A 17,568-nucleotide genomic window follows, 5' to 3' on the forward strand; every position below is an offset into this window, starting at 1 on the left:
TGCTGCATCTCTCTCTCTCTCTCTCTCTCTCTACCTGTATTGCTGCATCTCTCTCTCTCTCTCTCTCTCTCTACCTGTACTGCTGCATCTCTCTCTCTCTCTCTCTCTCTCTCTCTCTCTCTCTCTCTCTACCTGTATTGCTGCATCGCTCTCTCTCTTCCTGTACTGCTGCACCTCTCTCTCTCTCTCTCTCTCTCTCTATATATATATATATATATATATATATATATATATATATATATATATATATACAGGTACTGCTGCATCTCTCTCTCTATCTCTCTCTCTCTCTCTCTCTACATGTACTGCTGCATCTCTCTCTTTAAGAGGCTCCTCTGTCCTCCACTCGTTACCTGTATTAATGGCATCTGTTTGAACTTGTTACCAGTATAAAAGACACTTGTCCACAACCTCAAACAGTCACAATCCAAACTCCACTATGGCCAAGACCAAAGAGCTGTCAAAGAACACCAGAAACAAAAAGCAAATGCTTTATGGGTCTGTGTAATCTGAGGAAAATATGTGTCTCTAATATGGTCATACATTTGGCAGAAGGTTAGGAATTGCAGCTCAGTTTCCATCTAATTTTGTGTGCAGTGTGCACATAGCCTTTCTTCTCTTAAGATTAAGAGCCATATCTGCCTACGACGGCCTTTCTCAATAGCAAGGCTATGCTCACTGAGTCTGTACTTAGTCTACGCTTTCCTTAAGTTTGGGTCAGTCACAGTGGTCAGGTATTCTGCCACTGTGTACTCTCTGTTTAGGGCCAAATATTTTTCTAGTTTGCTCTGTTTTATTTGTTGATTATTTTTGTCAAGTATATATCTTTTTGTTTTCTCATGATTTGGTTGGGTCTAATTGTGTTGCTGTCCTTGGACTCTGTTTGTGACCAGAGCCCGGGGACCAGCTTGCTTAGGGGACTCTTCACCCGGTTCACCTCTCTAAAGGTGATGGCTTTGTTATGGAAGGTTTGGGAATCACTTCCTTTTAGGTGGTTGAAGAATTTAACGGTTATTTTCTGGATTTTGATAATTAGTGGGTATCGGCCTAATTCAGCTCTGCATGTATTATTTGGTGCTTTACGTTGTACACGGAGGATACTTTTGCAGAATTCTGCATGCAGGTAGCCTACTGGTTAGAGCATTGGGCCAGTAACTGGAAGGTTGCTGGATCGAATCCCTGAGCTGACAAGGTAAAAATCTGTCGTTCTGCCCCTGAGCAAGGCAGTTAACCCACTGTTCCCCAGGCGCCGAAGACGTGGATGTTGATTGTGGCTGCCCCCCGCACCTCTCTGATTAAGAGGGGTTGGGTTAAATGCAGAAGACACATTTAAGTAGAATGCATTCAGTTGTACTGTACAACTGTGCAACTATTTGTCCCATTTTGTCCCATTTTGTGAATTCTTGGTTGGTGAGCAGACCCCAGGCCTCACAACCATAAAGGGCAATGGGCTTTGAAACTGATTCAATTTTTTACCAGATCCTAATTGGTATGTCGACTTTTATGTTCCTTTTGATGGCATAGAAGGCCCTTCTTGCTTTGTCTCTCGGATCATTCACAGCTTTGTGGAAGTTACCTGTGACGCTGATGTTTAGTCCGAGGTATGTATAGTTTTTTTGTGCGCTCTAGGGCAATGGTGTCTACATGGAATTTGTATTTGTGATCCTGGCAACTGGACCTTTTTTGGAACACCATTATTTTTGTCTTACTGAGATTTACTGTCAGGGTCCAGGTCTGACAGAATCTTTGCAGAAGATCTACGTGCTGCTTCAGGCCCTCCTTGGTTGGGGACAGAAGCACCAGATCATCAGCAAAGAGTAGACATTTGACTTCAGATTGTAGTAGGGTGGGGCCGGATGCTGCAGACTGTTGTAGTGCCCTCACCAATTCGTTGCTATATATGTTGAAAGGGGTGGGGCTTAAGCTGCATCCCTGTCTCACCACACATTTTATTTGCCAAATTTAACCACACACTTGTTGTTTGAGTACATAGATTTTATAATGTTGTATGTTTTCCCCCCAACACCTATTTTCATCAGTGCGTATAGCCGAACCTCATGCCAAATTGAGTCAAAAGCTTTTTTTGAAATCATCAAAGCATGAGAAGAGTTTACCTTTGTTTTTGTTGGTTTGTTTCTTTGTCAATTAGGTTGTGCAGGGTGAATACGTGGTCTGTCGTATGGTAATTTGGTAAAAAGCCAATTTGACATTTGCTCAGTACGTTGTTTTCACTGAGAAAATGTACAAGTCTGCTGTTAATGATAATGCAGAGGATTTTCCCAAGTTGGCTGTTGATGCAAATCCCACAGTAGTTACTGGGGTCAAATTTGTCTCCACTTTTGTGGATTGGGGTGATCAGTCCTTGGTTCCAAACTATTGGGGAAGATGCCAGAGCTAACAATGATGTTAAAGAGTTAAAGTATAGTCAATTGGAATTTGTGGTCTGTATATTTTATCATTTCATTGAGGATACCATCAACACCACAGGCCTTTATGTTTGGAGGGTTTGTATTTTGTCCTGTAGTTTATTAAATGTAATTGGAGAATCCAGTGGGTTCTGGTGGTCTTTAGTAGTTGATTCTACGATTTGTATTTGATCATATATTTGTTTTTGCTGCATGTTCTTTGTTATAGGGCCCAAAAGATTGGAGAAGTGGTTTATCCATGCGTCTCAGTTTTGGATAGATAACTCGTTATTGTTGTTGTTTGATTAGTGTTTTCCAATTTTTCCAGAGGTGGTTAGAGTCTATGGATTCTTCAATTACATTGAGCTGATTTCTGACATGCTGTTCCTTCTTTTTACGAAGTTATTTCTGTATCATTTTAGTGATTCACCATACTGAAGGAGTAGGCTCACGTTTTCTGGGTCTCTGTTTTTGGTAAGATTGGTTTGATGAAACCTAAGAAAGAAATTGAGAAACCTTAGATTTGATAGGGAATCTGAGAGGTCAAATATACTGTTTAGGTTTTCTACTGCCAAGTCAATACCTTCACTATTACAGCGAACTGTTTTGTCCAGGGATTGAATTTGTTGTTACCTAATTGTTTTTTGGTATGTTTCCACACTACTTTCCTTCCATCTATAGCATTTCTTAATATTATTCAGTTCCTTTGGCTTTGATGCCTCATGATTGCATATTGCTGTGTTCAAGTAGACTGTTATTTTGCTGTGATCTGATTGGGGTGTCAGTGGTCAGACTGTGAACGCTCTGAGAGACTCTGGGTTGAGGTCAGTGATAAAGTAGTCTACGGTATTACTACCAAGAGATGAGCTATAGGTGTACCTACCATACGAGTCCCCTCAAAGCCTACCATTGACTATGTACACACCCAGCGAGCGACAGAGCAGCAGGAGTTGTGACCCGTTTCTGTTGGTTATGTTGTCATAGTTGTGCCTACTCTCTCGCTCACTCTCTCTATCTCTCTACCTGGACTGCTGCTTCTCTCTCTCTCCGTCTCTCTCCCTGTGTTATTAATGCTGAAGTGTGGCGGGCATGTGCAGTCTAGCAGGTGTTTTCACACTCTGTCGTCATCTGTCCTTCGTCCACCTCATCAACCCTTACACCCCCCTTCTTGACTGTGTAGTTTTTTAATTGACAGGACCCTGACTCCGCACATCCAACTGTCCAGTGGTGAGACACCATAGACAATCGCACACGCCCCTTTAGCTCCTCGTCTTCGATGCGATGCCCTTCACCCCCCCTACCAAGGTCAAAGCGGCAGCCTTTATGCACAGCGCACACTCTAAGTGAGTGACAGAGGGGACAGGGGTTGTGATGGCGTGTATGCATGAGTGAGTGTGTTTCTGTGTGTCGATAACTGACTCAGTTGCTGTGTGTTTCTGTTTGTAAATATACACATGCCTGTGGGTGAGTGTGACTGAGTAAGTGTGGGCTGTGTGTGTTGACCTGGTTAACACTGTGTGCAGTGAGGGAGGGTAAAGGCAGGGTGATACAGGTTTTAGAATCAAGGTGACAATTGAGCTGTAAAAATGGGAATTGAGTGGGGAATAGGGAATAGCAGCCCTCTGGTGTGTAACCTTCTACGTGTTGTTTTCAGGTTTCAGCTTATGCATACATTATTTGCGTGTGTGTGTGTGTGTGTGTGTGTGTGTGTGTGTGTGTGTGTGTGTGTGTGTGTGTGTGTGTGTGTGTGTGTGTGTCTACGTACGTCTGTGTGCTCCAGCATGTGTCCCACCTGCCTTTGAGCTGAGCCCTGGTACTGAATTAAATGAACCTAAATAAAAACCTAGTAAACAGTGCAGTGCACTAAGAAAGAACAACTGAGGACGCACAGTAATATAGCCTACTGTGCAGTGTGGCACGTGCACAAAGCATGGTATAGGATACAGTATATCCAAGGTTGTTTCATAGAAATAACCTTAAAGAGCGGCTTAACATACCGATTGTGCATCTGATTTTCTGCCGGTCATTAAGAAAAAAAATGAGATTGTCCCTCTTGAGTCACAGTAAAAACAACATAGCCACTACCACTTCCTCAAAATAGTCTGAATTATTATAGGATAAATAAGGATACAGGATATAGGCGCTGCGTAACGTGCAGGTCTGTCTCACTGCCTGGATGTTCTGCTCCCACGATTGGCTGGAGTGCAATCAACGCAGCTGTTTTTCCATGCATGACAATTCTCCCTAGGCGTTACAATCCCGTGTTAGTGGGCGTGATTGTAAAAACAAACCGGACCCTCATGTACGTTCTGATGACCTCATTTACACAAATCTCACAAAACTCTGTTTTGGAATATACTGATTTTATGACCAAAGTGATTCCACTTACACTTTTGTGTTTCTGACTAACATCGATGCCACATAGGCAGTTTTCAACCAGAAACACTTTGCGTTCAGTTGGCCTTTAACAAACACCTACCGATGGTGACATTTCCTAGTCCTTGGTTATACAGTACATTGGACACAATGACTAATGTCTCCCCTCCCCCATGCAGTGAGAGGTAGTGATGCTGATGCAGCCAGTGTGTTCTTCCTTCCTGGGTTTCTTGGCCAGCCTAGATAGCATAGCAGCAAGCAGCAAGCAGCACGCTAATGTGATTATGGCTTTTAGCGGAGGATTTTCATGGACATTCTCCATCCCTCTCCATCCTTCAAGGCACCATTAGTTCTCACTGGGGGATGGCCTGTCCTTGCTGGTGGCTGACACACTTAAAGCAAATGCGCACATACTGGGGACACACACACACTATACAGGCGCGCACACACAATAACTGTCTCGAAGGACCATGGAAATTGGTGGATCTTCAGACACACACACACACACTCATATTCAACTTAATACAACTACTCTGTTTAGACTTTGTATTCATTTCAATACTTTGGAAAAATACATCTCTTAATTTCCTATTGCCATTGACCGTCATTTCCATCCATAATTAGGTTCACCTTCTTTTTTTTTAGCTATTTGTTTATGAGATCGTGACGCGAATCGGAATGCCTGCCCCTTTTCATTACGCTGTGCAATCAAGCCATGATTCCACCAAGAGCCCGTGTTGAAATGAAAAACGTGAGCAATTGGACATCAGATGCTGCACTGCTTACAACTGTCACGTTTCAGACCCCTCTCTGCCTGGAATTACACTTGCCAAGCTTAGCGCGTATTGTCTTAGCGCACCTCTTTGCATTAATCAGACAAACCTCCGGGTGATTCTTAACTCCTGACCGCACAGCGTTTCTTCTCATAACTCGCTGTTTATTAAACCTTAGAGGCAAGGCGGTGGCGGCAGCAGCAGCACCGGCATAGAGATATTATGGACACGTTAGGGAGGAGAGATTGGATGACGATCTAGGAAGGACTCAGACAGGGTTTTGTCTAGAAGGGATTTCGCTTTTGTCAAAATTGTAGCAGGTTAGGAGAATTAACGTTGCAGGTTAGGAGAATTAGGTTTAAGGTTAAGAAAAGGGTTAGGGTTAGCTAAAATGCAAAACCCCCCCAAAAACTTTTGAGGTCAAATGTAGACATGACCCTCAGACTTGATGCGCATGCTGACATTTGGCAGGGAGGGACAGAGCTGGTGTCATGCAGAGTATAGACCTGCCTCAGTATATCACTGCTAAGATAGCACTGTATTGCTGCTGTTATCTTCGTTTGCAGAGTCAGTTGATGCAAATTTCCAAAATATAATTCAAGGAGAGGAAGCTTCAGCAGTACTGTAGCCTCTTCATTTTGAAAATATGAGCATTTATGTCCGCTTGTTCTCATGTTGTCTTTTTGGTCTCATCTCCTTCGCTCCTTCTATGTTGTGTGCAACTTTATCATTTACACACACACACACCAAGCCCCTCCCCCTGTCACTCACAACAACAAAGATGAGAGATCAGTTCTTCCTCTCTGACAATCAGTTTCAGCTGAGACGGGTGCAATTGCGTCCAGAAGACAGGCAGTCCCGCTCATAAAGGTATACATATATAGGTAGGAGCTACCCGAACCCCATTTTTGGTGAGTTTGGACATTTACAAGCGAATGTGAATGAGAGACATTGTGTAAATGAACAGTACTAGCTCTTGAGCAGCATACACCCTGTGTCTGTGAGGAGTCTGGAGTCGCTAGGGCAACCTGCCTGCCTGCTCTGTGAGAAGATGGGGGAGGAGCAGACTGGCCGAGAACCGAGAGGAGAAAAAAAAATGCAAGAACGTCTAAAAATAGCAGTGACAGCACAGATAACTCATCCAAAAGGGCTTTGACTTCTCAAACACATCAGAAAGCCAACACGATATGATGCCATGTCACCTTATTAATTCAGCCACTTAGATAACTAGCAAGTTAAACTTAGGGATTGTGTTATTGCAGAATGCTTGGTTTTTCATACAGCAAAACAAATATGACACGCATCAGAAATAACTTGCTGCGTTTTGTAAACGCAGATCTCAAATGCTTCTTATTGGAGTTTCTGCTGGGCATCAGAACTGATTTTGTGCTTCAGTTGCCTTTCTCCACTTGGATGAGAATTCACGAACGGGCATTCTATCAGCAGACAGTGTTCTGACTGACGTGTAGCTACTTTTCTCTGCTACTTTTCTAGGTGTATCTAGCCTACTTTTCTCCAGTAAAATGCAAGACTTGAACAAAAACATTAGGAAATGTAGCTGGCTACATTCTTTCTATGATATATACAGTATGACTGCCATGCATAGTTTTTGCCTACTTGTGTGGCTGCCAGCTAAGTAGCGTTGCACTTCTGTTGTCATCTAATGAAAATGAGGCTATTTTCTGCTGAAGGTGTGGCACTAATGTATTTTCTGTGAAAGAAAATTGTAGTTGCAAGTCCCTGATCACTCTATTGAAGCAACAAACAAAAAAAACCACGGTTGACCTTCAGTATAAAACGCGACCCCTGTCAATACACAGCCGGACACACCTGCTTTATCTTCTAACGTATTGCACAAATTGACTAAAGGTATATACTTAAAAAGTAGTTACAAATATTCAAATATCGTCAATACCGGTATTGAAAAAACATCCTGTGGCTATTTCCAAATAAATACCGGAGTATGCGGAGTATGCGGTATATGGTATATATGGTATACCGCCCAAGTCTAATTCCTGCATCTGCAGGAACACCTCTTTATACTTCTATTGGCACATTGTTTTGCTAGGACTCTGGTACACAGCAGGCTGGATAGGTAGCTAGGACACCGGTAGACAGTGTCCTTCGCCTCCACCTGTCAGGCACTGCTTTCCCACAGTTCTGTTAACGACGGCGAGGGCAGGTCTTCGGCAATTGGGAGCGAAGGAGGGCGGGAGGTGGGGGCGACACTGGTAGCTAGCTAGGACATCGGTAGACATCGGTGGACCACTCTTGACCCACATTTGAATCACATAGACAATCAGGAGAAATCCAGAATATCAAAAGTGTCACACAAGCATGAAGATGGCATGCTCGATTGCAGGAAACAACGGGATGCTCGAGCCGTTCCACATGCAGGAATGCCCCAAATTGCAGGCAGCAATCGCACACTATTGTTTCAACTCTGTATTTGCATTTGAGGTTTGGTCTAACAGAATCGGTCGTATGGACACCGAAACACATTGAGTCATTATTTTACTGTAATAGAGGAGAAATTAACCTTTCTATTGATACCCTTTTTAGGTAGAGCAGGCACTACTAAAACAGGAGTATCAATGAACATTGATTCTGGAAAAGGAATGCTCAGGTTGTCTCGCGTGGCATTGCGGTACTATGTCCCACTAGTAACATTGTAGCCAAAGACTTACACTAGCTGTCTAGGCTGTGTTTTATAATTGTCCTAAAATCATCAAACACTATCATATAAGGAATTGGAAACTCGTTCCCATTCTGAACAAAGTGGACAAGCTAGCATGCTGTCCAAACAGTTGGAGACTGGACAGAAGGGGGTGTTCATAACCATTCAACTGCTCCACCTTGTCATCTAGCAAAAAGAGCCAAGTTGGCTAAACTTGGAAGTATAAAGATTAGCTGGCTACTCACTAGCACGTGGGCTTGTGCTTGAGAGATTGATTATGAGACCTGTGTTCATTTCCTATAAAGTTAGTCAGTATTGTGTATTAACTATGGTTCTGGTTAAATTTGTAACGAAACAGGCATTTTCATAGACACGCGATGCCCAACACGTATCAACCCCAGTTTTCCATTTAGTTTCTTTCCTGTGGTAGTGTGTGTTTGCGTGCGTTTGTGTGACTGTCTTGGTGTGTGTGCATGTCTATTTGCAGGCAGGGTGAGCCTCACTGTACACATCCCTCCTGTTGCCGTTTGTGTCTCTTCATTTCACGCTCTGACGTCCCTGCGTGAATCCTCCTCCTCCCCTGGCTCATTATCAACACTGTTCAATGCGACACACACACACATGGGGTGGGGTGGGGGGGGGGGGAACAAATCATTATTTAAATAATACAGGGGGTCAGTGCGTACGCTACAACACCTTTGTTTGTATATTTATGACAAATAACTAAGTAAACCACCAAACACATCCAGCCTGACCTGGATCAATGAGGTACTCAGCACCGCGGCGACTGAGATGCCAACCAGGGGATTTGGGGATTGAGAATGCAAATGGACCGTCTGTTGTTGTTATAACGGCATCATGCTCACCCTCCTCCCTCTCTTCTCTCATCTTCCTTGGCAGGACCAAGTGTGTACGGAGCCGAATTCGGCCACCTGCCCGACAACATTACAGTGCTGGAAGGAGAGAGCATCATTCTGAGGTAACTCTTTGATCCTACACCTGCACCTACTAATTACATGTTGAAGTTGTTCGTTTTTTTCACCTGTCATCATGCCGACTTAATTGCCAATCCAATGTCATACAAACCCCATGAGGATTACCCCAACTAGGTTGAACAATGTTCCTCAACAAAACTGCCATCTTGTCAATATCCTGGACTTCGAGGCCTTCATAAAAGCCTACTGTCTATCAACATTTGAACTCTTTAACCCGCGGTCAGGTGTCATTCCAAATCTGGTCGCCATCGCTGTCAACTCATATTGCCTAGCCCCAGAACCATAGACCGCCACAGGTCTCCTGTAGTTGATATATGATGCCCTTTCATACTTACAGGCTCATCTATTCATTGCATGGGCGATTAAAGGTAATATCACTGGCATAGATGAGGCTTATTCACTGGAGACCGTGTGATCTACCTCACAGAGAATTTTATTTTTTTTACCCTGGACACATCAATTAAACATAAGCGCTCAGGCTTATCCTCTCCTGGCCTGGTCCCCAGCTGAAGCTTCTAAGGACATCTAGTGGTGAAGGACAGTACTGTAGTCATAATGTCACAAAACATTTCTAGTTCAGAAACTGTGAAAAATGACATTCCAAAGTCAAAATAATATTATATTCATACATACGTATAGATAGACTGAGTGTACAAAACATTAGGAACGTCTGCTCTTTCCATGACAGACTGACCAGGTGAATCCAGGTGAAAGCTATGACCCCTATCTGCTTCAATCAGTGTAGATGAAGGGGGAGAGACAGGTTAAAGAAGTATTTTAAAGCATTGGGACAATTGAGACATGGTTTGTTTATGTGTGCCATTCAGAGGGTGAATGAGCAACACAAAATGTTGAAATGCCTTTGAATGAGGTATGGTAGTAGGTGCCAGGCTGACCGATGTGAGTTTGTCAAGAACTGCAACGCTGCTGGGTTTTTCATCCTAAAAACTTTCCTGTGTGTATCAAGAATGGTCCGCCACATTGTTTTACATCAAAAGTTAGGTAGCAGCAGTAACTACCACTATCAGCCCCTCTCTCCCCCTCTCCTAGCTCTTCATCTGCTTCTTCCAAAACACAACTATATTTTACCCAGGTGTATTGCCCTCGTAGTTTCAATGAAGAAACATACTATATTTTTTTATGAACCGCTACCTTGTGCTAGGTATGTATTAACAACCTTACATTACGAGACCTGGCTAGTGGTTTGTTTATGAATGCTAGTGCTGACTCTTTGTGGTGATAATATTGAATTGCATATACTAATTGCAACAGGATGATCAAAATGTCATTTGAAATGAATTCAAATTGAACCTTTAAAATATTCCTTTCCGCACTCACTCATGATAGTGACATTTGCGACCTGACCAAATTCATATAGACATTTGAGTTATAGATCTGTCATCGTCTTTGAAAGCAAGTCTAAGAAGCGGTAGATCTGGTATATGTGCGCTATTTCTATGCTTGCTGTTCTTATGTTTAGTCGTTTTAGCATCTTTTGCTTTTGGTTTTGTACACTAACGTCAAAAAGCTGAAAACACAATATTTTTGGTTATTTAAAATATATTTCACAGCAGTTCAGATGGTACAATGATTCTCTACACTGCTTGTTTTGTCACATAAACTGAAATTAGGCTACTAGAATCTAGAAACTACTAGAATCTTAGCAACCAGAAAACAAGCAATTTCTGCATATTGAAACTTGAAGGCCTACCTTCATTACAAGGGTAGGGCTTGCACTAATCCATCTCATGACGCATGTACAGTAGCTGTAAAAGTCCAATCTGGTATCCATCAACATGGTTAGCCTCATTAATTGTCTAATGAAAAAGACGCTAACACTTCTTAAATGGTCCTTATTGCAGTGTAATTACACTGTAACATGTATTCTAAACAATTGTAATAATTCATAGTTACCCTGTAACTGGTGATAATTGCAGCCTGTAATTACAGAGGTGTAACAACGAATGCTTGCTACCATGCTTGTTTCTAATTTCAAAGTTTACAATAACATCCGACTCACCATATTTCAGCCTGCACAAACCACATGATAAGTGTTAGTGAATTGAAAACCGACCACCTCAGTGACCCAACTGCAATAAAGGGCTCTGGAATTTGATGCCCAGTCCCAATAGCAAAAAAAAACGGATTAAAAAAAGGTTCACATTTTTAAAAAAGAGCTTGCAGATCAAGTTTTGAGTCAGTGTTGTAGTACTCGAGACAGTCTTGAGACCACATTTTGAGTGTCTCGATCTTGTCTCATTGTCGGATGTCAGTCTGAGGGTCCAGAGCGCTCTGGAGAAGGTTTTCATCAAAGATCCCTCTGTACTTTGCTCTGTTCATCTTTCCCTCGTTCTTGACTCACAGTCCCTGATGCTGAAAAACATCCCCACAGCATGATTCTGCCACCACCACCACCACCACCATGCTAGTGATGGTGCCAGGTTTCCTCCAGACGTGACACTATGCATTCAGGCTAAAGAGTTCAATCTTGGTTTCATCAGACCAGAGAATTGTGTTTCTCATGGTCTGAGAGTCCTTTAGGTGCCTTTTGGCAAACTCCAAGCGTGCTGTCATGTGCCTTTTAGTGAGGAGTGGTTTCCATCTGGCCACTCTACCATAAATACCTGATTGGTAGAGATGGTGCAGAGATGGCTGTCCTTCTGGAATGTTCTCCCATCTCCACGGCGCAACTCTGGAGCTCTGTCAAAGTGACAACCAGGTTCTTGGTCACCTCCCTGACCAAGGCCCTTCTCCCCTGATTGCTCAGTTTGGTCAGACGGCCAGCTCTAGGAAGAGTCTTGGTGGTTCGAAACTTTTTCCATTTAAGAATGATGGAGGCCACTGTGTTCTTGGGGACCTTGAATGCTGCAGAAATGTTTTGGTACCCTTCCCTAGATCTGTTCCTCGACACAATCCTGTCTCGGAGCTCTACGGGCAATTCCTTCAACCTCGTGGCTTAGGTTTTGCTCTAACATGCATTGTTGACAGTGGGATCCTTTTACAGACAGGTGTGTGCCTTTCCAAATCATGTCCAATCAATGGAATTTACTACAGGTGGACTCCAATCAAGTTGTAGAAACATCTCATGGATGAGCAATGGAAACAAGATGCACCTGAGCTCAATTTCGAGTCTCATAGCAAAAGGTCTGAATACTTATGTAAATAAGTTATTTCTGTTTTTAATTTTGAATAAATGTGCAAAAATTCATAAACTGCTTTCACTTTGTCATTTTGGGGTATTGTGTGTAGATTGAGGAGGTTTATTATTATTTTTTATCCATTTGAGAATAAGGTTGTAACGTAACAAAATGTGAAAAAAGGGAAGGGGCCTGAATGCTTTCCGAATGCACTGTGTTATCGACATGTTTGCACAGTGGCGAACCTATCGGACCTAGGCCTTCAGTGTGTGACTGAAGTAATGATGCTGAAAAGGTAGCAACGATGATGCACAAAGTAGCCTGCACTATCGCAAAGCATGTAAAGTATATTCACATGCGCTGTACATGTGAGGGCATTCCAACGCACACAGCTCTCAACTGGTTATGAAATGGAGCAGCTCACAGAAGAATGTCATCGGTAGTGGGTAGGGTAGGTAGGAAAGCCGGTTCAATTTATGATATCTACCAATAAATGCTAACTAAGGCAACAATGGGTATGCAAACCAGGTATTGAAAAAGTTTGGTCCGAAGTCTTGGTTAGTAGGCTATTTGTGTTCCACTCACATGGTACAGGTGTCTTTTTTTAAGCCCATAACCATGTGTGTGAGGTGTATACTTTTGTTTGAAAGTAGATTTGTTTAAGACTACCAAGAATCACTCTGTCTGACTTTAGGCCACTGCAGTAAAAGGTTAACTTCTTGTTGAAGTTTTTCTTGAAAAGGGAGAAGCTAACAAATTAGCAACAACATCCTACTCAATAACATTTGCTGCAGCCGCTGCAAACTAGCATACAACAAAGGATAGCTAGCTATCTGTGGGAAATCTACCATTCTCTTTTTTTTACCCCTTTTTTCTCCCCAACTTCGTGGTTTCCAATTGGTAGTAATTACAGTCTTGTCTCATCGCTGAAACTCCCGTACGTACTCGGGATAGGCGAAGGTCGAGAGCCATGCGTCCTCCGAAACACAACCCAACCTGCTTCTTGACACAACGCACATCCAACCCGGAAGCCAGCCGCACCAATGTGTCGGAGGAAACACCGTACACCTGGCGACCTGGTCAGCGTGCACTGCACCCGGCCCGCCGCAGGAGTCACTAGTGCGCAATGAGACAAGGATATCCCTGCCGGCCAACCCCTCCCTAACGACGCTGGCACAATTGTGCGCCGCCCCATGGGCCTCCCGGTCACAGCCGGCTGCGACAGAGCCTGGGCTCGAACTCAGAATCTCTGGTGGCACAGCCTTAGACCACTGCGCCACCCGGGAGGCCAAACTACCATTCTCTATTGCACAGTGACCTATTGGCCTTTGAGAAGGCAGAAATAGCCATATGTTTTTTTGTAAAATCGGTCCCACCCATTACAAGTCAAAATGTGATTGGTTGATTGCACTGTCACTCCGAAATGTTGCCCTAACACAGTTGAATGGCAGATGCCTTCTGTCTAGCTTCTGATGGCCTAACCAATGGCTGACTTATCTAGCTAGATTTCCCCAGAGACCACAAAAGAAAAATCCTGATTGGATCTTTTATCTCTTCAGTGTTAACCCTTCCCAACAAAAACTGAAGAGATTAAATACGAACATAATTCAAAATAATAATATAATTCAAATCATAATTATTATTTTACAAGAAGGCCCTCATTGTTCCCCACTGTGTTTGGGTTAGTAATCATTTGTAGAGTGGCTCAATTTGCCCTCAGCCCACTTTTTTTTAACCATTCGAAATGTCTAAAGAATCCATATGTCCTTCTGAAATATGAACACAGAAATCCCCCCCCCCCTCCGTTCTTGCAAGCTGACGTTAGCTAGAATAGATGGTTAACTTAATTAACCTATTGTGACCATTGACTCATTGACTGAAAATATTTCTGCTTTTGGAGATTTCTTTCTAAAACCTAGTGTGGTGTCACTCCGTGCATATGTACGCGATTCTATGGACATAATTAACAACCTCGAGACAATGTACAATATCATTGGGGAGACGCTTATGGCTTGCTTTGATGTTGAATCCCTGTGTACAAATATCCCCCACCAGGGAAGCCTGTCTTAGTCATCGACCCACTGGTACACTCACTAGCACTAACTGTATTGTTGAACTTGCTCAGATTGTTCTGACTAAGACATTTTTCATATTTGAAAATGACATGTTCATTGAACAGAAGGGAACTGCTATGGGTAGTAAAATGGCACCAAATTATGCCAATCTGTATGTGGGGTTGTTTGAGAGGAACGTGATTTTCAGCCCTAACAATCCATTCTTGCACCATATCAGACTCTGGAAACAAATCAAATCAAATAGTATGTCACATGCTCCGAACCTTACAGTGAAATGCTTACTTACCAGCCCCTAACCAACAATGCAGTTTAAAAAATATGAATAAGAATAAGAAATAAAAAGAACAAGTAATTAAAGAGCAGCAGTAAAATAACAATAGCGAGACTATATACAGAGGGTACCGGTACAGAGTCAATGTGCGGGGGCACTGGTTAATCGAGGTAATTGAGGTAATATGTACATGTAGATAGAGTTATTAAAGTGACTATGCATAGATAATAACAGAGAGTAGCAGCAGTGTAAAATATGGGTTGGGGGGGGGGGGGGGTGCAATGCAAATAGTCTGGGTAGCCATTTGATTAGATGTTCAGGAGTCATGTCTTGGGTAGAAGCTGTTTAGAAGCCTCTTGGACCTAGACTTGGCGCTCTGGTACTGTTTAGCTCGTCTGGTAGGCTTGTGTCACTGGGCAGCTCTCAGCTGGGCTTACCTTTGTAGTCTGTAATGGTTTACAAGCCCTGCCACATCCGACAAGCATCAGAGTCGGTGTAGTACGATTCAATCTTAGTCCTGTATTGACGCTTTGCCTGTTTGATGATTCGTCGGAGGGCATAGCGGGATTTCTTATAAGAGTCCCTCTCCTTGAAAGTGGCAGCTCTAGCCTTTAGCTCAGTGCGGATGTAACCTGTAAATCCATGGCTTCTGGTTGGGGTATGTACGTACGGTCACTGTGGGGACGATGTCATCGATACACTTATTGATGAAGCCAATGACTGATGTGGTGTACTCCTCAATGCCATCGGAGGAATCCCATAACATATTCCAGTCTGTGCTAGCAAAACAGTCCTGTAGCTTAGCATCTGTTTCATCTGACCACTTTTTTATTGACCGAGTCACTGGAGCTTCCTGCTTTAATTTGATTTGTAAACAGGAATCAGGAAGATAGTATTATGGTCAGATTTGCCAAATGGAGGGTGAGGGAGAGCTTGGTACGTGTCTCTGTGTGTTGAGTAAAGGTGGTCTAGAGTTTTTTTTCCCCTTTGGTTGCATATTTAACATGCTGATAGAAATTTGGTAAAACAGATTTAAGTTTCCCTGCATTAAAGTCCCCAGTCACTAGGAGCACCGCCTCTGGATGACCTTTTCCTGTTTGCTTATGACGAAATACAGCTCATTGAATGCGGTCTTAGTGCCAGCATTGGTCTGTGGTGGTATGTAGACAGCTATTAAAAATACAGATGAAAACTCTCTAGGTAAATAGTGTGGTCTACAGTTTATCATGAGATACTCTGCCTCCAGTCAAGTAAAACCTTGAGACTTCCTTAGATACCGTGCACTAGCTGTTGTTTACAAATAAACATAGTCCGCCACCCTCTTGTCTTACCAGACGCCGCTGTTCTATCCTGCCTAGCTAACATGCAATCCTTGGAAAATAAAATCGATGACCTACGAGGAAGATTAAACTTCCAACGGGACATTAATACAAACAGCCAGCTGTATGTTGATAATGTCATCGTTCATCCACGACTTGGTGAAGCATAAGATATTACAGTTTTTAATGTCCCGTTGGTAGTTTAATCTTCGTCGTAGGTCGTCGATTTTATTTTCCAATGATTGCATGTTAGCTAGGAGAACGGATGGCAATGGGGGTTTATTCAATCGCCTAAGAATCCTCCGAATGCAGCCCGACCTCTGTCCTCTTTTTCTCCATCTTCTCTTCACGCAAATGACAGGGATTTGGGCCTTCAAACGCTTCATTGATGACGTATTCGTTCTATTACAGAGCACAGCAGGAGAACTTCATCAATTCCACTCCTTAATCAATACAAGCAGTAAACCTTTGAAATTCCCCCTCACCTTTGATGTGAATGAAATACGTTTTCTTTACATTTTGATTAAGAGGGAGGGGGTGGTTTTAGCACGGATCTATACAAGAAGCCGACAGACAGGAATTCCCTGTTATGAGGAGACAGCTTCCACCCTACACCCCTAAAAAAAGAGCCTCCCCTTTAGCCAATACAGTTGCATACGCAGGATTTGTAGTACACAGAGTGACTATGACAAACAAGCCGACTGTCTGGATTAGCATTTCAGACAGCAGGGTTACCCAGAGGAATGGCTGCATGATGCAGGGGAACGTTATAAAAATATGACCAAGGATGACAGCCTCACGCCCAAAACCTCCCCGCCCTCCTGACCAACGTGTTAAATGCTTCCTTCAATACTCCCCACTTGGTAAACAGTTTGACCACATCATTAAAAAGCCCTGGCACATATTGAGCACTGATCCACAACTGGGGAAAAAAGGTTAAAGAACCTCCGCGGGTCGTCTTCAGACGCTCCCCCAACATCAGTGGTGAGGTCTAATCGTCCTCCAGTGGCACGTGATACCTTTCTAGACAATGTGCCAGACAGTAACTTTAGATGTGGCGGATGTACCCAGTGTAACTTTACGAACAAATGCACAATGTTCAATCACCCTATTACGGGCAAGGCCATTAAGATACAAAAAATGTGATATACCTGATCACGTGTATTTGTGGTCTATGTTATGTATGTAGGAAAAACAAAACAAGCTCTGAAAACAAGGATAGCAGAACACAGGAGTCATATCAGGACCCTTGACCAGAGAAACCCTGTGGCTGCACATTTCATGGAGGCTCGTCACAACATTAGCTCTTTGAGACACATTGGCATCGAACATGTTAAAACTTCTAGTTTTGAGGAGAATTGTATTAGAGAATTGTATTAGATTCACCATTTGTGTACCACGTCTCCTAGAGTTTACATAAATATGTCACTTTGATTTGTCTTGCCTTCCAGGTTACCCACTAGGTCATTTTGTAAATATATATTATTTTCTGGAACTACTACGTGTACCCATCTCATTGTTATTAAATGATTAGAGATAC

General features: G+C 42.9%; 1 protein-coding gene across 1 annotated transcript in view; it reads left to right on the forward strand.

Annotated features, from left to right (window-relative positions):
• LOC139393328 (igLON family member 5-like) overlaps positions 1 to 17,568 on the forward strand; it is a 172,927-nt gene that overhangs the window by 130,651 nt on the left and 24,708 nt on the right. Inside the window, exon 2 of the mRNA XM_071141916.1 lies at positions 9,132 to 9,210. Within this exon, the coding sequence (XP_070998017.1) occupies positions 9,132 to 9,210 (79 nt within the window). The remainder of the gene's footprint in view (positions 1 to 9,131; positions 9,211 to 17,568) is intronic.

Source organism: Oncorhynchus clarkii, chromosome 3, assembly GCF_045791955.1.
Source record: "Oncorhynchus clarkii lewisi isolate Uvic-CL-2024 chromosome 3, UVic_Ocla_1.0, whole genome shotgun sequence".
NCBI classification, from domain to species: Eukaryota; Metazoa; Chordata; class Actinopteri; order Salmoniformes; family Salmonidae; genus Oncorhynchus; species Oncorhynchus clarkii.